The following is a 27,734-nucleotide window of genomic DNA, read 5'->3' on the forward strand; positions in this document are numbered from 1 at the left end:
ACGCCTGTACGCAGCACTTTGGGAGGCTGAGGTGGGTGGAACACCTGTCAGGAGCTGGACAGCCTGGCCAACATAGTGAAACCCCACCTCTCCTAAAAATACAATTAGCTGGGCGTGGTGGCGGACGCCTGTGGTCCCAGCTACACAGGAGGCTGAGGCAGGAGAAGGGCATGAACCCGAGAGGTGGCGGTTGCAGTGAGCTAAGATTGCGCCACTGCACTCCAGCCTGGGTGACAGAGTGAGACTGTCTCAGGAAAAAAAAAAAAAAAAAGGATATATATGTATATATACACATAAACATACATAATAATAATTGTTGAGGTAAGGGAAGTACAGGGGAAGTTGAGAAATTTCTCCGGTGGCCCTCAGTCAGAAAGTGGTAATGACAGGATTAGAACTGAGATTGTCTGGATAAGGCTGACTGATGATATTACAGTCCTTCATACAATAAATTTCTGTAGTGAATTATAAATGCTCTAGGACGGAGGTTCTTAACTTGGATCTCACGGGTTGGCTCCAGTGGGGTCGGATCGTGCCATTTACTGTTTGGCTTTCAGCACGTTGCTTATCCAAGCCTGCTTTTCGGTTGTGAAACAAGGATGACATAATAGAACCTGTCTCTTGCAGGGAGGTAGTTAGGATAAATGAACTTCAGCTGTCTCAGACCAAATGCACAGGATGCGCTCATTTAATCTCTTACTGTATTAGCTAGTTCGCAATTTGCTGAGCCCAGAACCATCCCCAAAATACACCAATCAAGACGTTGGTAAGTTTGTCTGGTTTATTTGCAATCTGTAGAGATGATATCCCACGCACACTCCCATGCACACGCACACACATACTTCATCCACCTGAATTTGCCCGACAAACTCTCCTCTGAGTCATAGGGACAAAGCCATACTTGGCAGTCCTCACGTTACTGGTTACATTAGATTTGGTCTTTCAGAAGGAAGACAGTTGAAGTCCCAAGAAGCTGAGCCCTTAGCCAGAGAAGTAAGAGTCCTAGAACCAAGAGCCACAACCTGAAATATGTGCAGACAGCCCCCTCCCTCCTTCCAGGGACCCCTCTTGAGACCCTCTCCTCCCAGGAGTTGAGTTCTAAGAAATGAAGGGACTGATGGGGTTTCCCAGGACACACGAGCCCCCACCCCCATTCAATGAGAAAACCCTCTCTTCAGCCATTTCCAGAAGCTGGGGCCGAATCTCCTTGCTCTCCTCCCTTAAGGAGACTTCCTGCAGTCTTGTAGAATTGTGGAACTTACTGAAATAAGCCTGATTGGTTCTGCCTTCCTCTCTGAGTGAGGAACAGGAACACTGAATATGATGGGTAGTCAAGGAAGGCTTTATCTTCCTCAAAGGTCCCAGCCTGTCCCAGAGAGGAGAGGCGGTGAGGACAGGCAGTTGCTAATCTAATGATCTTGTGGGGGGAAAAAAAAACAGGGCAGGGGAGGGGGTAGCAGTAGGATTTTCCATTTACAGGGAGGAATGTTTTGCTGGGGTTTAAACTTCAACTAGGCCCGTGTGCATTTGAAGCAGATCCTTGAGCTCAAGATCAGCCAGTCGTGGCCAAATAACCTCATTCCTGAACTGGTTGAAACCAGTGGGTTAACCCAACCTGGCCATTTCCTCATGCCTTACCTGCTTTCCTCCCTCAATCTGCTATCAGAGGTGACTAAGGAGCCGCAGGGAACCCACGTTGGTTCCAATCACCAAGAGCTCCCAGTCCTGTCCACTTAAGGTATTGCAAAGGCTCTGCCAAGACTCTCACCCAGTCCTGGGCCCAGCTAGGCCACCCAGGACTGCAGGGAAGTCACCCCATACCTCCCCCTCCCTAACATTTATCTCATTGTCATTGTCTGGGTCTCACTTTCCTGTTGGACTCTAAGTTCCATGAATCTGTCCATTTCATTATTGGATTCTTAACTGTTGGCCTACAGCAAGTGCTTAATAAATATGTTCAGTGAATAACTGTGTCTAAGTCCTGAGCAGGTAGGGTAAGAGACTTCAGAACACAGGTGGGGTTAAGGCTGAACTCCCTGATCAGCCAGGATGGGCCTGACTTTGACACCTTCCGGCATGAATTACAAGAGGCAGATTCAGAGGCCTGGTCTTTGCCAAAGCTTGATGCTGACTTGGAGGTACGGGGGAGGGCGAATCCTGGACCAGGGTCTTCAGAGCAAGTGAAACCCTCTCCAAGTGCTGACCTAGGAGGTTGCCCCTTCCCAGCCCTTCCCTGTTCTCATAACTAACTAGGCAGCCCACACTGGAGACGAGGTGTAGGCAGGGTCCCTGAACATCTGGGCCCCAGTCCAGGGCACCTCCCTCTGGAGATAAGCCTGACCTTGGGCAAGGCACTTAATCCTGTGGGGCACCAGTCTCCTCACCTGTGAAGTGAGAAGACTGGCCCAGCTACCCTCCAGGGTGCATTAGGGCTCTAAAATCCTGTGAGTCCATAAGAAAGGACACCGATGACCCCATTCCAGTTCCCAAACTCAAGGTTCTGAGAGGTCTGGGGAGAGATGAATCGGACAGTGGATACTGCACATGTCAGGACAACATGGGAGGACGTAAAGCTTATAATAGGAGGTCAATAAATATCTGGTGAATGAGTAAATGAATGAATGATGTGAGTGGGGTAGGAAGACAAATGAAGGAAGTAGAGTCAGGTTTCAAGCAGATTGGGGTCAGAAAAGCAACCTTGTATTGCTCAGTCTTGGCTTACCAGTGCTATTGACTTTGCCGTGACCATTTTACTCCTCGTTCTCCCATCCTGGTCCCCTCAGTATCCTCCCTAAAAGGTGGAACGGCACTGAGCTGATCTTTCCCCCCAAAACCCCTGGCCTCACTTCTACCTCCGAAGCCCTTTGCTGCCCCAGTAAGGGACAGTAGGGCTGCACACTGCTTCTCAGCCACCTGCAAAGGTGTGGCCAGACAGCAAGACCAGAGGGTTCCTTCTGGTACCTTCTTGAAGGGCTCACATTGCCAAGCTCCTTTCCTTCCCACCTTCTGTCACATCATTAAGGATGAGAAGAGGTATGAAATGAGTGGGGATCAGCTGGGGCAGCTGGGCCATGAGTGGCTGTGTCCTGGGTGACCCCAGAGCCCTGGAACCATGGCACTGTCCAAGGAAACCCGAAAGAGGCCCTGCAATCTTGTCCCTACTCCAAGATCTTCTCAAAGTGGCCTGGGGTCCTCATCAGATCCAGGTCAGTGAGCCTGAACTTGGCTTGGAGACTTCCTGGAAGGATGGACAGTGCCGGTTCCAAGAGTGGGGAACACAGGCTAGCAGGCTCCCTGCCCCCTCTAGTTTTTGGTTTAATGTCAGCCCTTCTGCACAGGGCGTGGGGAAGGAGGGAAGAAGAGAGGGAGGGGACCCAAGGCTCAGGATTTCCTGACCCAGAGCCCCTTTAAGGCAGACAATTTGTGCTTTACAAAGACATCGATGAAAACACAAACAAACCCTCAATGACCAAACAAATGAGAGAGAGAGAGATCACAGTGTGTCAAGAAGGGCAGCAGGATCAGGAGGGAGGAGTGGGGCGGGAAGGCTGGGGAGTCCAGGCGGGGTCCTCAGGGCAGGCTAGCAATGTCTCTCTCTGGAGGGGGGCCAACTGGCTTGGGGCTGCTCTCGTTGGCTTTTCCTTCAAACATCATGACTCTGGTTTGGAGACGGAGAAAATAAAAAAAGAAAGAAAAACAAGATTAGGATCCTTCCCTCATCCAGGGAAAGATCATCCCAGCCTCATGTCAGCAGAGTCCTCGACAGAATTTAAATCTGTTCTCCGGTGGGATCCTTGCAGAAGCCCAAGACAGCAGCTCCAAGGAAGGGGCTGCTAGTCCCATTTTACAGAGGAGAAAATGGAGGCGCAAAGTGGTGATGTGACTCCTCAGAACCACACAGGCAGTCCAGGACGGAGGCTGGGTGCAACTCCAGGCTTCTGACTTCTAGGCCATGTCCTTCCCTTAACCACACTGCCTGGAGAAGGCTGAGCCAGGCTGGGCCACGCCACTGTGCAAAGATCTTCCAAAACCTGCCCACTGCTCTGAGAGTGGTGTCTGGGGAGTAGAGGGTAGGGGCTCAGAGTATAACCTCCAGGGCAACCGCCTGGATTCAAATGCCAGCCCTATTTCCCAGCTGGGTGGTTCAACCAAGACACTTGACCTCTCTGATCCTCGGCGTTTCTCCCTGGAAGTGGGGGTGCTAGAAGATCTGGCCAGATTGGACCGTGGGCTCATGGGCCAGGTACTCAGTCTCCTTGGGCCTCAACAAGCTCCTTTGTAAAATGAGACAGGTATATTTTACATTAGTACTTTTAAAAAAGTGAATCTTATTTCATAAAAGCCAAGTGAGTGTTATTTTCTGTTTTCTTTTCTTTTTTTTTTTTGAGACAGTTTCGCTCTTGTCGCTCAGGCTGGAGTGCAATGGTGTGATCTCTGCTCACTGCAACCTCCGCCTCCTAGGTTCAAGAGATTCTCCTGCCTCAGCCTCCTGAGTAGCTGGGATTACAGGCGTGTGCCACCACACCCAGCTAATTTTTGTATTTTCAGTAGAGACAGGGTTTCACCATGTTGACCAGGCTGGTCTCGAACTCCTGACCTCATGTGATCCACCTGCCTCAGCCTCCCAAAGTGTTGGGATTAAAGGCGTGAGAAACCACGCACGGCGGAGTGTTATTTTCAGCTGTGACAAATGACGATGAGACTGTGCAAGGCAATGCTCTAACGCTCTTCGTTGGGGCAACACCCACAGTGTGCTACCATGTAGTAGGTGTTTGCCATCAGCCACACACTAGGCTGGACTCTTCATAAGTGTCATTTCATTAGCCCTTGGGACATCACAGAAGACATGATTATCACCCCTATTTTATAGACGAAGAAACTGAGACTTGTAGACCTAAGGTAACTTGCCCAGGGTCATTTTGGTAGCAAGTAATAGCATCAAGATGCAAACCCTACCTCCCTTTGGGGCCAATTTTTGATTCTATTTTATGCTTACAACAACTCTGTGGGGTAGTGGAGGTGCTTTACCAATGGGGAAACTGCCAGGCGTGGTGGCTCACACCTGTAATCCTGGCACTTTGGGAGGCCAAGGCGGGGCTGATCACTTGAAGTCAGGAGTTTGAGACCAACCTGGCCAACATGGTGAAACCCCATTTCTACTAAAAATACAAAAATTAGTTGGGTGTGGTGGAGCACACCTGTAATCCCAGACACTCGGGAGGCTGAGGCGGAAGAATCGCTTGAGCCCAGGAGGCGGAGGTTGCAGTGAGCTGAGATCATATCACTGCACTCCAGCCTGGGTGACAGAGCGAGATCTAAAAAAAAAAAAAAAAAAAAAAAAAAAAAAGAGGAAACTGAGACTCGGAAAGTTTCGACAGATTTATCACCATTATCACCATCACCACCACCACCATCATCATTATCATCATCATCACAGTTGCCACTTACTGAGTGCTGATTCTGCCTGACTCTGCTACAACCTAATTTCCCCTGCAGGGTACATATTAATATGACCATTTGGGCCGGGCGTGGTGGCTCACGCCTATAATCCTAACATTTTGGGAGGCTGAGACTGGCAGATCACCTGAGGTCAGGGGTTCGAGACCAGCCTGGCCAACATGGCAAAACGCTGTCTCTACTAAAAATACAAAAATTAGCCAAGCATAGCTTGGCTGTAATCTCAGCCAAGATTGCATGCCTGTAATCTCAGCTACTAGAGAGGCTGAGGCAGAAGAATAGCTTGAACCCAGGAGGCGGAGGTTGTAGTGAGCCAAGATCACGCCACTACACTCCAACCTGGGCGATAGAGTGAGACTCCATCTCAAAAAAAAAAAAAAAAAAAAATTGACAGATAAGGAAATAAGGATCAGGGAAAGTAAGTACCTTGTCCAGCAGGTCACATAATGAGTCACCTACTAGCTGGGGAATGGCCGGGGTGCCCAAAGCCACAGGCCTCTCTGCACAGAATGATTTTACCTTCAGAGGTCCCGGGGAAGGATGGGGTACTCACAGCTTGAGGACAGCCGACCGTTTCCCCAGCATCATGTTCACAAAGTCTCGGTAGGAGATGGTGTCACTGACCCCTTCTGTCACCTCCGAGATCATCTTCTTCATCTCCAGGTGGGTCTTGGGGACACCAAGCTTCTCCATCATCCTCTTTAAAGACATCAGGTCTGCCAGAAGAAAAGCATATCTGTTAAGTGGAGATGGGCCTCTGGGGCTTAGCGGGGAAGCTGGGAAAGCTCCACCAGGTACCCCATGCCTAGAAGCTTGGTGTCTGCACTCCTCCTCTAGGGAGGAGGAGCCCATCACACCCTCCCTGCTCTCTTCCGAGGCAGTATAGACTAGTGGTTAGCGACCTGGGCCTCTAGAGTCAGATGGGCTTACATTGGAATTGAGCTCTGCTATTCCTGTCTCTGGGATCTGGGGCACGCTACTTAACCTCTCTGAACTCCTGCTCCCACCAATGGTGGAACGGGTGGATGCCATCATTCAGGGATAGCCGTGAGGGAAGCACCGGCCCAGAGCACTTTCTTCACACCATGACTGTAGGCTTGCTATTTCCTGCAGTTAGGGCAGGCTGGGTGCCCACTCTCCTGCTGCCTGGGGAGTTACGCCCAGTGTGGCAGGGTCAGGGAGTCAGGCATTGAAAGTCACTCTGCTGGGTGCTGAGTGGCAGGTGGCTTCTCCCCACCTGCCACTCCTGTCCTGCTGTCCTAGGGCTCCGCCCCAGCTGGAAGGGAGAGGACGCCGAAAATATCCCACAGAGCAGGAAAACCAACAAAAAGAACAAAATTCAAGAAAAACAAGGGAGGCCCCAGAATGTCACTCCAGTCCAAGGCGGTGCTGTCTCTGACCGCCCAGCTCCCACCAAAATCTGAGGCAATTTCCTTTGGATTGTTCTTCGGTGAACAATGGGTCAGCAAAGGCTGGCAGGAGAGGGCTGTGGTGGGGGCCGTGGGCCGTGGTACAGCCAGTGCTCCTCCTGGCAGGGCGGGCGGGACTGGGGCCAGGCCCAAAGGTGCCAGGATGTCCAGGCATTCAGCGATCCGGACAGCCTTCTCCAGGAAAGGGGAAAGGGGCTGCACACGCACTGTCAGACTCTGAAGTTGGCAGGGCCTTTCTCGAGCAGTTCGGCAAGATGCTTCAAAAGCCTTTGACCCAGTGTCCCCTTCCTGAGATTTCCTCTACAGAAATAACCAGGGAGGTGAACAAGCACTCATGTACAAAGAGGTTCTTTACAGGATTATCAATCATAGTTAAAATTGGAAGGCATCCAAATGGTCCACACAAAGGCATCGGCTAAACAAATTAGAATCCATTCCTACAATGCAGCCATTAACTATATTTCAAAAGAAAATCAGCTGGCGCCGTGGCTCACGCCTGTAATCCCAGCACTTTGGGAGGCCAAGGCAGGCAGATCACTTGATGCCAGGAGTATGAGACCAGCTTGGCCAGCATGGTGAAACCCCGTCTCTACTAAAAATGCAAAAATTAGCTGGGCGTGGTGGCGCGTGCCTGTAATCTCAGCTACTTGGGAGGCTGAGGCAGGAGAATCACTTGAACCTGGGAGGCAGAGGTTGCAGTGAGCCAAGATTGCGCCACTGCACTCCAGCCTGGACAACAGAATGAGACTGCCTCAAAAAAAAAAAAAAAAAAGAAAAGAAAAGGAAAAAAAAAGAAAAATCAATAATAAATCAAAACACTCACCATTGTTTTATTTTACTTATTTTTTCTGGCCAGGCTGACCAATAGAAAGTTATTATTTTTGAGGAGGCTCAAAAATGGTATAAAACAGCTTTTGTGATTAGAATAAAGAGTGGAAGGCTAGAAACGGAAATGTCTGTAGCAGCTACTTCTGGAAGGTGGGGTTGTGGGGTGATGTATTTTTGTCTTTGTGCTTTGCTGTGTTTCCCCAATTTTTTTTTATGATGAAAATGTGTTTATTTGATAAGCCAAAACCTTTTTTTTTTTTTTTTTTTGAGATGAAGTCTTGCTCTTGTCCCCTAGGCTGGAGTGCAATGGTGCAATCTTGGCTCACTGCAACCTCCACCTCCTGGGTTGAAGCGATTCTCCTGTCTCAGCCTCCCGAGTAGCTGGGACTACAAGTGTCTACCACCATGCTCAGTTAATTTTTGTATTTTTAGTAGAGATGGGGTTTCACCATGTTGCCCAGGCTGGTCTCGAACCCCTGATCTCAGGTGATCCACCCGCCTCAGCCTCCCAAAGTGCTGGGATTATAGGCACGAGTCACCGTGCCCAGCCAAATTTTCTTTCTAAAGAAAAAAAAAAAGATCAACATATTCCAAAGGGAGAAGGAAAGAGAGAGGACAGAGGAAGAGGAATAGAAATGCCAGTGGCAGCATCAATCCGAGGTGCAGGGTGAAATGGAAAAGGGGGAAACTGTTCAGAAACCAAAGGCTGGGCCCTGGTTCACTGCCAGTGTCCCACGCAAGCAAGTCATTTCACCCCTTTTTTTTTTTTTGAGATGGAGTCTCACTCTGTCACCCAGGCTGGAGTGCAGTGGCATGATCTTGGCTCATTGCAACCTCTACCTCCTGGGTTCAAGCAATTCTCCTGCCTCAGCCTCCCGAGTAGCTGGGATTACAGGCACCCGCCACCACGCCCAGATTATTTCTATATTTGTAGTAGAAATGGGGTTTCATCACATTGGCCAGGCTGGTCTCGAACTCCTGACCTCAGGCGATCCCCATGCCTCGGCCTCCCAAAGTGCTGGGATTACAGGCGTGAGCCACCGTGTCTGGCCCATTTCACCCGAGTCTTGCTTTCCTCATCTGTAAAATGGGGATAATTAAACCAGCCTTAACCACTTCTTTGCTGGTAAGGGCCAGGTATGGTCTCCTACCAGAACGTAAGTGCCAGTACCTGCACAGCAGGATGCAATAAGGAGAGAATCAACGTGTATAAAAGCACCTTGCCAACTGCCGAATGACATACAATGGAAGGACAGACTTCGGGGCCACCGAAAGGCCAGCCAGGGGGCCCAGGGCCTGTCCACCCTGAGTGTCTCCAGGCCTGGGCAGGTGTGGCACCCTCTGTCCTGAGTCCCCACAGCACCTGGGGTGGGAGGCTGAGGTGTGGGTGGGGAGGGAAGCAGTAGGGGATGAAAGGGTCTGCAGGAGTCTGAGGGCGGCGGCAATAGGGCAGAAGGCAAGGGGCTGGGGCTGGCTCAGCTGCAGCATATTCACCAGCCTTCCGGACTGCCCCGTGCCTCTTACCCGCATAGAGGGTCCCTCAAGCCCTCTACCCACCTAACGCCCTCCTCCCTAAAAACACTCAAGGCCTCACTCACCAATCTCGCCTTCATTATTCAGGTCAAACTCCATGTACTTCTCTGGAAATCACAGAGCAAAAACTAGCATTAGTTTGGAAGCAGCATCTCCCTGCGGGGACCCAGTAGCTCCCTTGTGGGCAAATGACCGTGTCCTCAGGAGTCCAAACCACCTCCCGCACCCTACCAAGGGTCTTGACCTGAGTTCCCCATCTGCTGAGCCATGGCCTCTGGAGAAAGAGCTCATCCTGCCTGGACCACTCTCCTAGAGGTGCCACAAGGGAAAGATGGCTGGGAGCCACTCTGACCCTCTTACCAGGAGGGCAGCTACTTCCTCCCAGGTCCCTAGTAGTGTGGACCAGCTACATCTGAGTTAGTAGCAAAGTGACTAGATCTGATTCCCTGCCGGGATTCTGGCTCATGGGTGTGGAAGGACAGGGTGAGGGCAGGCATGGGTGTGCTTTTCAGTGTCCCAGGCAGTTCTGAAGGGCAACCAGGTGCGGGAACCAGTGATTCAGGGGTCCTGTGCTTCTGAAACCAGAAGAAAGGCCTGCCCTAGCCCACAAAGTAGACATATGGTTTCCTGGGGTACACAGACCGTCACCCCAAACCTCATGCACAGACTGAGTTATGCTTCCCTGATCAAGGAGTCCAGGAAAACTTCCGGCAGTGAGGGAGGATGCGCGGAGCAGTGGGCTTGGTATGTTCTGACGGGGGCAGTGCGCCAAACGAGCATGGGGCCTCTGCGGGTCACCCCGGCCCCGGCAGAGTGGGGCCCTCACGGTCCATCCTGCCTCACAATCAGCCAACCGAGAAAGCAGAGGCTCTTCCGCAGGCTGTGCTGCCCCCACCCACTCCCTGCCTGCTCCAGCCCCCTATCCCTCTGCCTGGAATGTTCTCCCAAGTATTCTCACAGCCCTCCCTCATGGCTTCAGGGCTCCCCACCCTTTCTTTTTTTTCTTTCTCTTTCTCTCTTTCTCTCTTTCTCTCTTTCTCTCTTTCTCTCTTTCTCTCTTTCTCTCTTTCTCTCTTTCTCTCTTTCTCTCTTTCTCTCTTTCTCTCTTTCTCTCTTTCTCTCTCTCTCTCTCTCTCTCTCTCTCTCTCTCTCTCTCTCTCTCTCTCTCTCTCTCTCTTTCTTTCTTTCTTTCTTTCTTTATTTTTGAGAAGGAGTCTTGCTCCGTCTCACTTCCTCACCCAAGGTGAAGTGCAGTAGCATGATCTCAGGGGGGATACACAGCTACACAGCTCACCTAGAACAGAGTTGGGACTTGAACCCATGTTAGTCTGGCTCTAAAGCCCCTGTTCTTAACCATTCTGTTCTTAACCATTATGCCCTTTTTTTTTTTTTTTTTTTGAGATGGAGTCTCACTCTGTCACCAAGGCTGGAGGGCAGTGGCTCAATCTCAGCTCACTGCAACTTCCGCCTCTCGGGTTCAAGCAATCCTCCTGCTTCAGCCTCCCGAGTAGCTGGGATTACAGGCACCCACCACCACACACAGTTAATTTTTGTAATTTTTTTTTTTAATTTTTGTATTTTTAATAGAGATATGGTTTCACCGTGCTGGCCAGGCTGGTCTTGGACCCCTGACCTCAGGTGATCCACCCACCTCAGCCTCCCAAAGTGCTGGGATTACAGGTGTGAGCCAGCGTGCTTGGCCTCCCCACCCTTTCTAAATTGTACTCCCTCCCTACCTCTTAGCACTCCTGTCCTCCCTCACTCATTTCTCACCAAAGCACCTACCACAATCTGCCCACCTTGTATTTCCCAGCTCTCTGTTTAGCCTCCCACCACCTCTCTCACACCGCCCCCTGGCTAGAACACAGGCTCCCGGGGTGCGGGCTGCCTTGTACATTCACCATGGTGCCCCCAGCCTGGAATGGTCCTGGCACATGTACAGGTGCTCATTTGGAGAGCAAATGAGTGAATGATGTAACTTCCTGTCTGGCCCAACATCCCAGTGAAGACAAGTAGAAAGGACGCCAGAGCCCTGAGATCCCTCCCTTCTCCCAGAGCCACCCCTGGGGGTGGCCACACTGGTATGCAGAGAAGGGACTAGACTGCTCTCTTTTCACAGCTCTGCTACAGGTGGCTGGGACGGGGTGGGGTCAGGAGTGTCTTTTACTATTTCCCTTTTCTCTTCTTAATGTAAAAAGCATCATGGCATAACGGTTAAGGGTAGGGGCTTTAGAGCCAGACCGACCTGAGTTCAAGTCCCAACTCTGCCCTAGGCGAGCTGTGTGTTCCCATGCCAACAACCCCGCCCTCTGAGCCTGAGTTTCTCCATCTGTACATTAACAAGCGAACCATCTCCCTCCAAGTTGATTGGGGTGATGTCGGGGGGCTCGCCACGCCGCATGAGAAGTGCTTCACACAGGCCGACATCCAACAAATGCCAGCTGTTATTAATATGATGAGCCCTAGACGCCTAGCCTAAGGACAACTGGAAGCGATTTGAGGAGCACTTGACCAAGTTCTTTGCCCCGGAGCCGGGAGGATGCTCACACTGCAAACACTTTGGAGGGGAATGCAACCTCCAGGATATTTTCCACGACAGCCCAGGGCTCCTGTGCCTAAGTGCCTCCCCTGGCAGGGAAGGTGGGTCTGTGCCACCCCCTATGTGCCCGGCTCCTCTCCTTTTGAGGTGCTGGCTGGAAACCAAACGCCAGGGCCCCAAACAGAGGGACCTTTATGCTGCCCCTCTCCCTGCACCGGCTCCCAGGCCCTGCTTTCTTTTCATCCCGTGCTGCCGGGTTTCAATGGGCAGAAACTCTGCCCCCCTGCCCCACTGCTGCGACACAAACGTCCATTCTCCACGGGGGCTCCTGAGACGCTCTGCTGGGGAGGGGGAGAGGCAAGGCTTGCTCACAAAGAGCTGATTGTGTGCGGGGCCGGGGAGTGATGGGGCCTGGGCAGCGGCGGACGGGAACCAGCCTGAGCCCCGTGGGCAGGGAGGGGAGAGAGAGGAGCAGGGCCAAGACCGGGCTGCAGGCGAGGGGTGACGGGGCCCACAGGGGCAGAGAGGAAGGTGGAGGGGCCTCCCCTCACCTCTCAGGGGGTCCCTGTCTCCAAGCCTGCCAGGAAGAAGGGCATTCTGGATGAAACAGGGCCATAGGCTAGTCCTGTGGGGCTAAGGGGTCCTGTGTGCAAGGGCGAGGGGCCAGCCCACCTCCCCCAGGAACGAATGCAGGGCAGCCAGCCCCAGCTTACCTTTGAAGGCTGTGAGCTTTTCTGGAAGGTTCTCTTCATCGCTGTACTTCTGGTCACAGAGAAACTCCTACAGAGGTGAGAGGACAGTGCTGAACAAGGGGTGGGGGACAGAAGTCACCCACATGTGGGCCCACTGTCCAGGTGCCTTCCCTCCAGTCGGGTAGCCAGGTGCAACCAGGCCCAGTTTGTCCCATGGTCACCCCGGCTTCCTGTCACCCCTTGGAGGCAGATCTGCACCGTCTGCCCTGTGGACAGGAGGTTTGCCCAGCAGCCTGGAGAGGCCCCACAGGGTTCGCTCTGGGTGACTAAGCCCTCCAGCCAGCGGCTACATTACCAATGCTGGGACCCGTGCCCCTTTCCCAAGGACACCCCAGATTCAGATCCGTGAAGCTGTGAGCTCCAAAGACAAGCCCCTGGTTCCATCATTAACTTCTTAGGAATGTGATCCTGAGCTCATTCATTCCTCCCTGCACTTTTTTTTTTTTTTTTTTTTTTTTTTTTTTTTGAGACGGAGTCTCGCTCTGTCGCCCAGGCTGGAGTGCAGTGGCCGGATCTCAGCTCACTGCCAGCTCCGCCTCCCGGGTTTACGCCATTCTCCTGCCTCAGCCTCCCGTGTAGCTAGGACTACAGGTGCCCGCCACCACACCCGGCTAGTTTTTCCTCGTATTTTTAGTAGAGACGGGGTTTCACCGCGTTAGCCAGGATGGTCTCGATCTCCTGACCTCGTGATCCGCCCGTCTCGGCCTCCCAAAGTGCTGGGATTACAGGCTTGAGCCGCCACCGCGCCCGGCCACTTTTTTTTTTTTTTAAGAAGAAGTCTTGCTCTTGCCCCCAGGCTGGAGTGCAATGGCGCAATCTCGGCTCACTGCAACCTCCACCTCCTGGGCTCAAGTGATTTTCCTGCCTCAGCCTCCCCAGTAGCTGGGATGACAGGCGCGCGCCACAATGCCCAGTATTTTTAGTAGAGACAGGGTTTCACCATGTTGGCCAGGCTGGTCTCGAACTCCTGACCTCAGCTGATCCACCCGCCTCAGACTCCCAAAGTGCTGGGATTACAGGCGTGAACAACCGCGCCCGGCCCTCCCTGCACTTCTATTGCCTTATCTACCAAATGAGAACCATGATCCTGACTGCTTCTTGAGTTTGTATAGAAATCCAGTGAGGCCAGGCCAGGCGGTTCATGCCTGTAATCCCAGCATTTTTGGAGGCCGAGGTGTGCTGATCACCTGAGGTCAGGAACTTGAGACCAGCCTGGCCAACATAGTGAAACCCCATTTCTACAAAAATACAAAAATTAGCTGGGCGTGGTGGTGGGCGCCTGTAATCCCAGCTACTTGGGAGGCTGAGGCAGGAGAATAGCTTAAACCTGGGAGGTGGAGGTTGCAGTGAGCTGAGATCACGCCACTGTACTCTAGTTTGGGTGACAGAGGGAGACTCCGTCTAAAAAAAAAAAAAAAAACAAAGAAAAAAGAAATCCAGTGAGTGTGTTTATTCATCATCTCTGCTCTAACGGGAAAATGACTGTACATTTACCTCTCACCTGTTTCCTTGTCCGTAAAATGGGGGTTTTGATCTCTGGCCTGCCTTCCCTTCAGATGCTTGGAGAGACTCAAATGAGTCCTTTCCGAACCAGATGGGCTGGGTGGGGAGGACTGGACACTAACACTAACCTCCAGGGTGAAGCCCTTACCTATGTGATCTCTTCACGGCTCCTAGGAGTCCCAAGAGGGAGCTATTATGATTATTATTTTGAAACAGGGTCTTGCTCTGTCATCCAGGCTGGAATGCAGTGATAAGATCTCAGCTCACTGCAACCTCCGCCTCCTGAGCTCAAGTGATCCTCCCACCTCAGCCTCCTGAGTAGCTGGGACTACAGATGCCTGCCACTACGCCTGGCTTATTTTGTATTTTTTTGCAGAGACAGAGTTTCACTATGTTGCCCAGCCTCGTCCCAAACTCCTGGACTCAAGTGATCTGCCCACCTCGGCCTCCCAAAGTGCTGGGATTACAGGCTTGAGCCACTGCACCTGGCCAGTGGACATTCCATTCTTCATCATTGAGCTGACCAGACATGGACATTGCTCCTCCATCCATTCATTCACTCATTCATTCACTCATTCAACATTCTTGGGGGACACAGTGCATACTGCACTGTGCTAGGCATCAAGGGAGCAGAGGAGACCATGGTGAATATGATAAGGTCCTTAACCTGAAATTACAGAAAGCTGGTGTTTCAAATGATGCGCAATGTCACCCACATTAATCACGTGATCCATTTCCTACTACATGATGGCCAAGTCTGTTCTTACATATCTCTTAGGACAGAGAACTCACCACCTTCCTAGTCTATTGTTGCAAACCCCTAAGAGGCTTCAAGTAGAATAGAGGATGACAAGAACTGACTGACTATAAAGCAATCTGGGTTTGGATCTCAGTCTCCCTTTTTACTAGCTATGAAATAGGCCCAATAGTACCCACTCCTTGGGCACTGGGCTCACAGGTCAGCTCTCAATGAGCAACAGATAAGATTATGAGTATGAAGCAGAACATGGCCTCTTCTATGGCTTAAATTTCTCCACATTAACTCAGCACCCCTTGACCACAGGAGAAACATACCTGAAAACAGGGCTTCCCTCACTGGGTTGGGAGAGGGGTCTGGCTGTTCTCCAGCTTTTGGTAAAACATTGGCTGTGGCAGACACTATCTCACTAAATCCTCACAGCCACTATTATTCCCATTTTACAAGTTAAAACATCAGGACTAGAGAGGTTAAATACCACGTCTAAAGTCCATAGACAGGCCGGGCGCGGTGACTCACACCTGTAATCCCAACACTTTGGGAGACCGAGGTGGGCGAATCACTTGAGGTCAGGAGTTTGAGACCAGCCTGGCCAACACGGTGAAACCCTATCTCTACTACAAGTACAAAAATTGGCTGGGCGTGGTGGTGCACGCCTGTAAACCCAGCTACTTGGGAGGCTGAGGCAAGAGAATCACTTGAACCTGGGAAGTGTAGGTTGCAGGGAGCCAAGATTGTGCCACTGCACTCCAGCCTGGGCCAGACTCCATCTCAAAAAAAAAAAAAAAAAAAAGGTTCATGGACAGCTAGGGAAGGTTGGTTTCGAACCTGGGTCTACCTGACTCCAGGACCTGTGTCCTCCTGCACCTGGGCAGAGGGCAGTCCCAGGGCCTATGGGGTCTTGCTGGCTTGGCCACAACCTCACTTCAGGTCTCACTGCCATGCACTGGCTGCAGCCCTGCCTCCACTTAGCTCATGCTGGATCCTTCTTGAGGCTGCCCTCCTCCTAGTTGGCTCTGTCGTGGACTTCCTTTCCTCTTGGCTCCCTCTCGTAGCTCTTCAGCACTGCTCCCTCACCCCATCCTCTGCCCAAAAGGAGGACAATTAACTTTTGTCTGTGACCGTGAGCAAACCAGGCACCTCCCAGGGTCCCAGATCCCGTATCTGTCCAGTGGAAGGACATATTAGATCAGTGATTCCCAGGCTTTGGGGTCATGCAGACAAGAAACATTTTTAAAGGAGGGGCGCACTAACATAGGAGTGCCAAGTTTTTATTTTGCCAAGTAAAGACTTTTTACACAATGTCCATTGACTGTTGCCATGAGTTCAGAAAAGAACGTTTCATAAAAGTAGGAAGTTCTCCATCTCTGAATGTTTAAATGGAATCCATTTAGCCTAGGTCCAACTCACCACAGTGACAGTGCATTCCCTTCACTTTACCAAGAACTAGAGAAACTTCCTGGGGAGGCACAAGAGCACCAACATCTGGGAACCTCTGGGGAGAGATTTGGAGGGCCTGTCCCAGTTCCTGGGCTCTGGTTGACCAGAAATCCTGCCTCAGCCTGGACCGACCAGCCCTAGAGATCCAGTTTTACTTGGGCCCCTCTGTAGGTGGACGGGTTCAAGTCAAGGACATGGTCCCTAGCCTTAGAGACAAACTACACACAGTCAGACACAGACCAACCAGGCAGGGATGAAGAGCAAGGCCACGTGCACAGCATGAATGGGAAGACTGCACTGGGCTGCACCCTGCACTAGCTGTGCCTCCTTCCTGGAGCCCACAGATCTGCGTGGTTCTCTCCCTCACCTCCTTCAAGGAGCCCACAGATCTGCGTGGTTCTCTCCCTCACCTCCTTCAAGCCTTTGCTCAATGTCACCTTCTCTTTTTTTTTGCTTTGTTTTTGTTTTTTGAGACGGAGTCGCACTCTGTCGCCAGGCTGGAGTGCAGTGGCGCGATCTCGGCTCACTGCAACTTCCGCCTTCCGAGTTCAAGCAATTCTCCTGCCTCAGCCTCCTGACTACGTGCGCACCGACACGTCCAGGTAATTTTTTTTTTTTTTTTTTTGAGACAGAGTCTTGCTGTGTCTCCCAGACTGAAGTGCAGTGGCCGGATCTCAGCTCACTGCAAACTCCGCCTCCCGGGTTTACACCATTCTCCAGCCTCAGCCTCCCGAGTATCTGGGACTACAGGCGCCCGCCACGTCGCCCGGTTAGTTTTTTGTATTTTTTAGTAGAGACGGGGTTTCACCATATTAGCCAGGATGGTCTCGATCTCCCGACCTCGTGATCCGCCCGTCTCGGCCTCCCAAAGTGCTGGGACTACAGGCTTGAGCCACTGCGCCCGGCCGGTAATTTTTGTTTTAATAGAGATGTGGTTTCACCATATTGGGCAGACCGGTCTCAAATTCCTGACCTCAGATGATCCGACTGCCTCAGTCTCCCAAAGTCCTGGGGTCACAGGTGTGAGCCACCACACCCAGCCTCAATGTCACCTTCTCAATGCGGCCAACCCTACTCATTCTTTTTTGTTAGCATGATCACGGTTCACTGCAGCCTCGACTTGCCTGGGCTCAAACGATCCTCCCACCTCAGCCCTCCAGAGTAGCTGGGACTACAGGTGTAAGCCACCACACCTGGCTAATTTTTGTATTTTTTGTAGAGGTGGGGTCTCCCTCTGTTGCCCAGGCTGGTCTTAAACTTCTGGGCTCAAGCGACCTGCCTGCCTCGGCCTCCCAAAGTGCTGGGATTATAGGCGTAAGCCACCATGTCCAGCTCTGTCCACCCTGTTTTATACTGCTCCCTGCCCACTGTAGCTGCCCCGACTTCCAGTCCACCTTATCCTGCTCCGTGGGATGGACGACCTCTAAACATGATTTCCACTGCCACTGCTCACTGAGGTTACTACACACTCTCTGCCTCCCCTGCTAGAATGTAGGTTCCGCATAGCAGATGCTCAATAAACCTGTGCAGGATGAGTGAAGAAGTTGAAACTCAGATTAACTAACTTGCCCAAAACAGCAGAGCCAGCAAGTGGCTGCACTGGGAATGAAATCCTCTGTAATTGGGGCTCCCTCCCTGCACAGTACTAAGGAGGAAGTGGGTATCAGGAGGCAGCTGGGAGGAGGCAGGGCCCCAGCCACAGGTTTAGCGTCGAAGTGCCCAGCATATAGTAGACACTCAATAAATATCTGTTGAGGAGCCCAAGGAGGGAGGATCACTTGAGGCCAGAAGTTTGAAGTCAGCCTGGGCAACATAGGGAGATCCCATCTCTACAAACAAAAAATTAGCTGGGCGTGGTGGCACATGCCTGTAGTCCCAGTTACTTGGGAGGCTGAGGCTGGAAGATCACTTGAACCCAGGAGGTGAAGGCTGCAATGAGCTTTGATTGCACCACTGCACTCCAGCCAGACTCCGTCTCTAAAACAAAACAAACAACAACAACAACAACAACAAAAACATCTCTTGAATGAATGGAAAGGCCTGCCATTCAGTCCAGAGTTACTTTCTCCATCCTTACCCCTGCAACAATCAGGCAGCTTTGCAAAAGTGTGTGCCCATGTGTGATAGAGACTGGAGGGGCTTTGGGTCTGGACTCCTATTTTTCCTTAGAGCCAGAAATGACAAATGCAGCATGGCATGGTGGTTCACACCTGTAATCCCAGCACTTTGGGAGGCACAGGCAGGCAGATCATCTGAGGTCAGGAGTTCGAGACCAGCCTAGCCAACATGGAGAAGCCCTGTCTCTACTAAAAACCACACCTGTAATCCCAGCTATACTCGGGAGGCTGAGGCAGGAGAATTGTTTGAACCCGGAAGGTGCAAGTTGCAGTGAGCTGAGATCACGCCACTGCACTCCAGCCTGGGCCACACAGTGAGACTTCATCTCAAAAAACAAAACAAAACAGAAAATGACAAATGCTTGGGCCACAAGTGACCAGGGTGGGAGAAGCAGCTGAGCTGCTCATGTGTGGGCAGCCCTCACTGGCCCTGGGATTAGGGCAGCTGTGCTGACCATGCCTGGGCACGGGGTGGGGGAGCCCGGTGGGCAGTGGCAGGAAAAGGACTCCACCAGCCAGGCTGCCATGCCCGCTCCACATCTGAGCTCTGGATTCTTGGTTCCTGCTCATGTGCCACCCACAGCTCCCTCCCTGCAGGCATCCTCCCCCAGTCCCTGCCTAATGCACAGATACCCTGTCTTTCCAGGACCCCTGGCTGCCCTGACCTGGGTCCATAGGCAGAGGAGACAGATAGAAGCCACCCCAGGTGTTTGGAAGAAAAGCAAAATAAAGGAAAAAAAAAGGGGCAAACCAGAGCCAGAATGCCTGGGTTGAATCCACTTCGTGGCTGCGTGAATTTTTTTTTTTTTTTTTTTGAGACAAAGTCTTGCTCTGTTGCCCAGGCTGGAGTGCAGTGGCACAATCACAGCTCACTGCAACCTCCACCTCCTGGGCCCAAGCAGTCCACCCACCTCAGCATCCCAAAGTGCTGGGATTACAGGCATGAGCCACCGCACCCAGCCAGCAAATATTAAATAAATGTTAGCTATTTGGTTTTTTTTTCTAACACTTATGCCCATACAATTAGCTTATAACCACCATAGACTCTCATAGACTATTTAACAGATTAGGAAGGAGACCCCCTCCCTGGGTAGCAGGCCAGTTATTTCTCTCTCCTCTCTCCAGGTATCCCCATTTGACAGATGGGACAACTGAGGCTCAGAGAGGTTGCTCAACTTGCTCAGGATTGCCAAGTTTTAGCAATTCAAGGTCTAAGCCTGCCCCAAACAAGAAGGTAGCCTGGCTGCAGGTTTCTGGGAAAGAAAGTCAATACTGGGAGTTACCTTTCCTCTTCGGCTACCGCAGGAGGTTATTCCGGAGGCCAGGGAACCACTCTATAGCCCTCCAGGGAGATGGGGGCGGGGGGGTAGGCGGTTTATTCTATCCCCTATCCTCCTCACACAATCTAACCCACTGTCCCCAAAGACAAGTTTTCCCGGCTGCAGAAAGTGCTGGGGTGGGAGAGCCGGTGTGAGAGGCACAGGGGGCCTCTGGGCCCTGAAAGTGGCTATTGACATGCAGAGGGGCAGGCCTGGAGGCCACAGTGGCCTGATCAGTCCCTAGCAAAGGGCCAGGAAATGCAAGCAGGCAGGAGCTAGGATTGACACACAGGCAGCTGAGCCGACTTCTCAGTCCCCGGGGACCAGAGTGTCCAAGGGTGGGGCCTGGGAGGTGGCAGAGCTGTTAAAATATCCACCCAGCCACAGAACCAGAAGGGACTCCTCACAGCATTCGGCTTGCCCTCCTTGTTCAATAGCTGGGGAAACCGAGGTACCAGAAGGGACAGGCCCTGCTGGAGGTCACAACAGTTGAAAGCATCACATCATCTCTCTGAGCACAGGGTGTGCAGGACACAGTGGACAGCTTGCCAGGGTTGCAATTCCAGCTGTAGCACTTACTAGCTCTGTGGCTCTGGGCAGGGCAACTTGCTTTGCCACTCTAGGCCTCAGTCTCTTCATCTATAAAGTGGGCTTATCTACCAAATGGGATCATAATGTTATGTAGAACCTCCTCACTGAGTTGCTGTAACGAATTTTGTTTGTTTGTTTGAGTCAGGGTCTTGCTCCGTTTCCAAGCCTAAAGTGCAGTGGCACGATCTGCAGGGTCACTGCAGCCTCGACCTCACACACTCAAGCTATCCTCCTGCCTTTGCGCCTGGCCTGCGGTAAGGATTAAACGAACTAATTACACAGAAGGAGCCTGGCTCCTATGCACTTGCTAAGTGTTCAAAATTATTATTATGTCTTAGGATCATCCAAACTCAAGCCACATCGAGAGGCAGGTGTGAGGGGGAAGGGCAGGGAAAACACCGCCCACCGACCATTCTGTGATCCTTCGTGATCCCCTGAAGTCCTCCCGGCGAGCCTTGGCCCACTGGCCATCCCTCAAGGCCAAGTTTTGCTTTGTCCTCAGCGCCCGGCTGACCTGGCAGTGATGGGCCATCCACCTGCCTGAATCCTCTCATCTCCGTCCCCGATGGCATCTGTTAACTGCTGCCTTTCCTGGTCACCTACAGCCTCTGATCCTCGCCAGAGTCCCCCAAGCCCATCCCTGCCCCCAGCGAGGCCCCCAAGTGCTACGCCCAGGAGGGATGGTTTCCAAACCCATCTGAAGCTGGCAGCCCCTGCTGTGCCTGGCCTCAGAAGCCCTCCCGCCTGCCTGCTCCTCGCCGACTTAACTCTCTTTCTGGGCTGGTACCTCTAGCACCTTCTGGCGAACCCTTGCTCCTGGCCCTCCAGGTTTGTCTTTCTGTATCAGCCGCAGCAGAATTTTGGGGTGGGCGGATATCACCATCTTGGAGGCCATCCAAGGGGCTGGTGTCTCAGCCCTTGGACAAAAACTCCAAGGACAGGAAGCACCATGCCGGGGCGTGGGGCCTCTGACGCAGCCCACAGGCTCTTAAAGGGCCAGGGCCAGGCCACAAGTGGTGCTGGCACCTGGCAAGTAGCAGGAGCCTGTAATGTGCACCCACAAGGACAGCAGGTTCACATTCCCCACTGCAGCCCTGGGCCTCATTCAGATGCCGCATCCTTGCCAACAGATGGGGCAGCTAAAGAAAAACACCCAAGCAGCTACACAATAAAGCACACCCTGCAGAAATTCCATCTCCAGCTTCCTGTGACACGGCCACACCAAGGTCATAACTGGTTGGACCTGCAGGGGACACTGAATCCTCAGAGGCTCATGTGGCCACTTATCACCATCTCCCTTATAATATATTAAGGAAGAGCAAGAGACATGTGTGCCCAGCAATGCCAGCTGGGTACATTCACCTGGGCAGGGACAGAGTGGCACTGCCGGGTACACAGGAAAAAAGACACACCTGTGTACTTGCCTGGGTCAGGTCTCAGAGACCCCCCATTGCTGGGGGAGGGGCAGGGTATATATACACCCCCGGGCAGAGTTACCCAGCCTGCCCTGCCTTCCCAATGCAGATGACATATGGCTTCTGAAAAAACCATCAGGGGCCAGGCGCAGTGGCTCATGCCTGCAATCCCAGCACTTTGGGAGGCCAAGGTGGGTGGATCACTTGCGGTCAGGAGTTCGAGACCAGCCTGGCCAACATGGTGAAACCCTGTCTCTACTAAAAATACAAAAACTAGCCGGGAGTGGTGTTGGGCACCTGTAATCCCAGCTACTTAGGAGGCTGAGGCAGGAGAATCGCTTGAACTCGGGTGGTCGAGGTTGCAGTGAGCCGAGATGATGCCACTGCACTCCAGCCTGGGCAACAGAGTGAGACTCCGACTCAAAACGAAAAACAAAACAAAACAAAAAACCATCAGGTACCTAAACGTGACAGGGAATGCTGAGTGCCTTTCATTCAACCCAGGAGTGCTAGACCATTGGGACAGTAGCCAGAGAGCCTTATTGACATAAGCAAGAGAGGCCTGTGTCCATAGCTAGGCTGCAGTCACCTGATGACAGAGGCCAGGGTGACTGGGTTTGAATCCCAGATCTGCCACTTCCTGGCTAGGTGACCTTGCAGGTGACTTCATCCAGCCGAGCCTCTGTTTCCTCATCTCCAGAATGGGAGTCATGGCTGGACACAGTGATGCATGCCTGTCATCTCAGCACTCTGGGAGGCCAAGGTGGGCAGATTGCTTAAGCTCAGGAGTTCGAGACCAGCCTGGGCAACATGGTGAAACCTTGTCTCCACACACACACACACACACACACACAAAATTAGCTTGGCATGTTGGTGCATGCCTGTAGTCCCAGCTACTCAGGAGGCTGAGGTGCAAGGATCACCTAAGCCCAGGAGGTCAAGACTGCAGTAAGCTGAGATCATACCACTGTACTTCAGCCTGGGCAACCCAGTGAGACCCTGTCCCAAAACAAATAAACAAAACAAAACATAGGAGTCATGATAATAATCCTCATCCCATGGGGCTGTCTGCAGATTCTCACTGTGCATCTACTTGCAGGGGTGCCCTGTTGCGGGGTCAGCAAGATGATGAATGTCAATCTGTGGGCACGGAGCACAGCCACAGCTCGTTACTGTGTTGAAGATCTCCCCTGCTGGCCGGATGCAGTGGCTCACGCCTGCAATCCCAGCACTTTGGGAGGCCGAGGAGGGCAGATCACAAGGTCAGGAGTTTGAGACCAGCCTGACCAATATGGTGAAACCCCGTCTCTACTAAAAATACAAAAATTAGCCGGGCATGGTGGTGCGTGCCTATAGTTCCAGCTACTTGGGAGGCTGAGGCAGGAGAATCGCTTAAACTCGGGAAGTAGAGGTTGCAGTGAGCCGAGATCACGCCACTGCATTCCAGCTTGGATGACAGAGCGAGACTCCATCTCAAACAAACAAACAAACAAACAAACAAACAAAAAACCACCTCGCTTGCTAGTCAGCTCATGTGGCAGTGCTCGCTGTCCCCTGAGCGCCTCCTGCTAAGTCCCAGGGCGCAGCCACCCTGAGGGGCAGCCCCCCCAGCCCCACTGCTTCTCTCTGTCCCTGTGGGAAGCTGGAGAAAATCTCTCCCGTTGCCATATAAGGCCATGCCTGGCTGGCCTGGGGTCACCAACCATGCCATCAGGGCTTGGGGAATGCCAGCTATGCAGGGGGAGTAGGAGGTGCTGGCCAGTTCTGCCCACTCTGGTAGTGCTGCTATGTACACACGTGCGTGCACACACAAACACATAGCGCATGGAGCTGGGGGCGGGCACCCAGCAGGAGGCCCAGCCAAGCTGAGCAATTGAGAAAATAGGCTGGGTTCAAGTCGAGGCTGTTTAAACCCAGGCAATTCACCCAGCCTCTCTGAGTCTCGTTTTCTCGAAAATGGGAACCACAATACTCCCTGGGTTAGAGTGGGCATTCGCAAGATAATGCCCTCAGTGCATCTGGCACAAGACGGGCACATGCCAAGTGTTCCGAAAACAACAGCAAAAACTAAAATGAAACCAAAACGAGGCGCACTTTCATACAGCTTCCTCTACCAGGATCTCTAGGCCCATTAGAGTCTTCTATTTTCACTCTTGAATCCCTTATAATAACAATAGCTAAAGCAGGGTATCGGGGCACATACCTGTAGTCCCAGCTACTTGGGAGGATGAGATGGGAGGATTGCTTGAGCTGGGGAGAGATGGAGGTTGCAATGAGCCACGATTGGGCCACTGCACCCCAGCCTGGGCAACAGAGTGAGACCCTGTCTCTGTTAACAACAACAAAAAGCTAAAGTTGGGCAGGGCGTGGTGACTCACGCCTGTAATCCCAGCACTTTGGGAGGCCGAGGCAGGCGGATCACCTGAGGTCAGGAGTTCAAGACCAGTCTGACCAACATGGTGAAACCCTGTCTCTACTAAAAATACAAAAATAAGCTGGGCGTGGCGGCAAGCGCCTGTAGTCCCAGCTACTCGGAAGGCTGAGGCAGAAGAATCACTTGACCCGGGAGGCGGAAGTTACAGTGAACCGAGATCACGCCACTGCACTCCAGCCTGGGTGACAGAGTGAGACCCCGAAAAAAAAAAAAAGGCTAAGGCCGACCTACCCTGCCCCTCTGGAAGCTGGCCTACACCAAGGGAGGAGAAAGGCCCCAAAGAGAACTAGGTATTGGCCCAGAGAAGCCCCTAGATCTGCCAGCCAAGCTGGGCTGTGCCCCAGGCAGCAGCCATGGCGGTGTCCAAGCTGCCTGGCACAGAAGCAGGGACTCTTTGGCAGTGAATCCTGGGCTTAGCCCAGGCCCCCAGAATCCACACTCCAGTGGTGCAGTGAAGCTGCACCCCCAACGAAGGCAGTCCGAGCTGCCAGCACAATTCTGCCTAAAATCCACCTAGCTCGAGGTCTCTCCACTGCAGCCATGGCCATGGGTGAACCAAATTCACTCTCACACGGAGCGACTCCCCTACAGTATGCAAAGAGCTTCCATCCACTTCCATTGGCTAATGGTTGCAGGGACTCCAGAGAGAGCAGAGATCCCCGCTCCCATTTCAGGCTGGGGAAGATGAGGTTTTGCTGGGCTGGACGACCAGCATGAGCCACGGCAGCGTATCTTCCACTCCCTGCACCTTGAGGCCACGGACCAAGAAACTGTCCTGATAACTATCAGGTCCGCAGCCAGCTCTCCTGGGTGCTTTACATAGATTGTCTCACTGAAAAAAAATCACAACCATTATCTTTTTGGAGAAGGAGGCTCAGAGAGGTGACATGGCAGTCACAGATCAGTGCTTGCAGGTACCTCATGACTAAACTGGTGGGGTCACCCTGCTCCACTGTGGCGAAGCAGCTCAAGCCTCTCGTGTGATCCTGGCGCCTCCTTCCTACAGGGCCCCGGTTCCTGGGCCTCAGCAGCCCTACAGCGGCTGGGCTCACGTGCTGGGTCTCAGTACAGCTTCTCAGCAGGGGAAGGACGCTGGGGTGTAAGCTTTGTCACTGGCTTCTATGTGGTCCTGGGTCGGCTGCTTGCCCTCTCTAGGCACTGTCCTGAGATGGTTAGACCACAGCTCCTTCCTGCTCACTTTCCCTGGTCCCAGTGCTGCCCACATCAGCCCCTGGTAGCTGTAAGTCCCTCCTCTTTCTAAGCCAAGCCAGTCAGCTTCCCAAAACAACCCTGGAGCCGCCCCCCACCCTTTACCCGCCTCCCCAAGGGCGAGGTTGGCCCTGCCCTCTCAGCTCTTCTGACTTGTCCAACCACGGTCACCTCACCCCCATCTCCAGCTGTCTGTGGCTCCGGATCCCGCCGGCTGTGGGTGGATCCAGCCAGCTCAGAACCCGCCTAGCCGGGTGACCCAGGGGGCTATATGAGGTCAGGGTCTCAGGCTTCTGTCCAGAGGGCTAGAGTAGCCAAGCCCCAGGCTGGGCAGGCACACAGTGAACTGGGAAGGAGCCCAGCAGGGACCCTAGACCCCTAAGCACCCCAGCCAGATGTCCAGGCAACCTTCCAGCTGTGCTCAAGATGCCCCCAGGAAGCAGAGTGAGGGTGGTGGTAAGGCGGCCGGAGCTTACCTGGAGGGGGACCGTGAGGTCCCCAGAGCCTGGTAGCTGGGGACTGAATGGGAGTCCTGTAGCCAGTGGATGGAAAACCGACAGGCTCCCTACATCCAAGCAGTCCAAGAAAACCAAGGGGGAATCAAGGCTGCACACTGCTGGCAAGAGGCAATACCACAACCGGGCCGCAGGTTCGGACCCGCCTCCCACAGCCTTCGCAGGCTCTGCTGACCTCACCAGCTGCCCACTTCCAGACTCTCAGCTGGGCTTAGACCCTGGGTGTCCAGGGGACCAGAGGAGCCCACGAGGGGAATGCCGAGCCTTGTTTCAGCAGGCATGCCTCTGCCACCAGTTAAGAAGGAAACTGGAAGACGTCCACTTCAGGAAATAATACCAGTTCTGTGAGAGCTTCCTGAATGCTGGGTGCTGGGCCACGCAGGCCACAGGCCTTCCCTCTCTGAGCCGGCAAAATGCCCTGCTTGGAGATGAGAGGCCCTCTGCTAAGGACCACAGAGCTGGCACACTGTGGAGGCCAGATCAGAGCCCAGGTCTTGCAGAACTTTAAAGCCACTGGCTGTGCTGCCTTTGAGCTTTGGCCAACCTAGACTGGTCCTGATATCGCTTCTTATCTTCTAGAATCTACGCAAATTTATGGAGCTGCGTGCCTGGCAACAGTAGGCAGGATTTCTTCCGAGAAATCCACCAGGACTAGCAAGAAAAGCATGGAGTCCCTTAAGGCAACCATTCCTGAAAGTTGGAGTGAAGAGGAGTGGTGTGCTTGGAGGAGCCGCCAGGCGGGAGACCACGGGGAACTGCCAGGATCTCTAGGCCCATCAGTCTTCTATTTGTACTTTTGAATCCCTTATAACAACAATAGCTAAGGCCAGGCGTGGGGGCACAGGCCTGTAGTCCTAGCTACTCGGGAGGATGAGGAGAGAGGACCGTTTCAATCCCAAAGGTGGAGGCTGCAATGAGCTGAGATTGAGCCACTGCACTCCAGCCTGGGCGACAGACCAGCAAATGACCCGGAGCCTGTGTTCTGAGCTAGAGAGATCACTGGCCTGGGGCGCTTCCCGCGCCAAATCCTTGGGCTGCTCCCAAGCGGGCTTGCGGGGAGCCACGAGCCGGCTGGCATCCGAGCTCCTGACCCGGCCCCACCTCCCCAGTCCCCAGTTGCAAAAGTAACAACTTGCAACCCGAGACGCCGGGACCGGAGGCGGGAGGCGGAGGCGGATCTACCTGGAGTTGGAGGCGAAGGGGCTGGGGGCGGAGGGAGGCACCTGAGGGAAGCCCGGGGAAGGAGAGGAAGAGGGTAGATCTGGAGGACCGCATGGCCTCGCGGACGGAGGCGGCACCCGCGCAGCGCCCGGCTCGGGACTCGCGTGCTGCTCTGGGCGCGGGGCTTACCCGGTTGATCTCGGCCAGCCTCCTCTCCTGCCGGGCTTTGAGCAAGCCGAACGCCTTCCCTCCTGGAGGAGACAAAGAGGCCGCCTTGGAAGCAGGGTCCTCTCCGGGCCACGCGCCCCCGTCCCCGCCCGCTTCCCGCGCGCGGTGGACCCCGCGGTCCGCCCGGCGCGCACAGGTGGCGGCCCGGGGACGGCGGCGCCTACCTTGGAACCTGTTGCTGAGCGCGCCCGACATGGCGAGCGCGGGGCTCCCACCGGCTCCAGGCTTCGCGGACGCAGCGAGGGTCGAGGTGGAAGCACAGGCGCCTGGTCCGAGCTCCGGCTGGCTGCGTGTGGGCCGCGGGACCGAGGGGCGGAGGGACGGCTCGGGCGGCCGACACACCCCTCCCTTTGCTGCCGGCCCCTCCCTCCCTCCCGCCTCGCCCCTCCCCTCCCGCCTCGCCCCTCCCCTCCCGCCTCCCGCTCCGCGGGCTTCAAAGCTGCTATTATGCGGGACGCGGAGCCCGCCGGCCGACCCCTCTGCTGGAGGACGCGGAAAGTGCACAG

At 53.4% G+C, this 27,734-nt stretch overlaps 1 protein-coding gene across 2 annotated transcripts; it reads right to left on the minus strand.

The window, feature by feature from the left end:
* Positions 1-767: 767 nt before the first annotated feature.
* Positions 768-27,573, minus strand: AIF1L (allograft inflammatory factor 1 like). 2 transcript variants are annotated; one of them, XM_010360956.2, is made up of 6 exons: positions 27,393-27,573; positions 27,190-27,251; positions 12,501-12,567; positions 9,314-9,355; positions 6,011-6,173; positions 768-3,658 (listed from the first exon to the last, which is right to left on the minus strand). In XM_010360956.2, the coding sequence occupies exons 1-6, from the start codon at positions 27,421-27,423 to the stop codon at positions 3,571-3,573; spliced, it is 453 nt and encodes a 150-aa protein (XP_010359258.2). In that variant the 5' UTR covers positions 27,424-27,573; the 3' UTR covers positions 768-3,570. The 2 variants fall into 2 exon arrangements, with proteins under 2 accessions (XP_010359258.2, XP_030775668.1); XM_030919808.1 differs by lacking the exons at positions 27,190-27,251; positions 27,393-27,573 and adding an exon at positions 21,054-21,233.
* Between the last annotated feature and the right edge of the window lie 161 nt (positions 27,574-27,734).

The sequence above is a fragment of the Rhinopithecus roxellana genome, chromosome 16, assembly GCF_007565055.1.
Source record: "Rhinopithecus roxellana isolate Shanxi Qingling chromosome 16, ASM756505v1, whole genome shotgun sequence".
In the NCBI taxonomy this organism is placed as follows: domain Eukaryota; kingdom Metazoa; phylum Chordata; class Mammalia; order Primates; family Cercopithecidae; genus Rhinopithecus; species Rhinopithecus roxellana.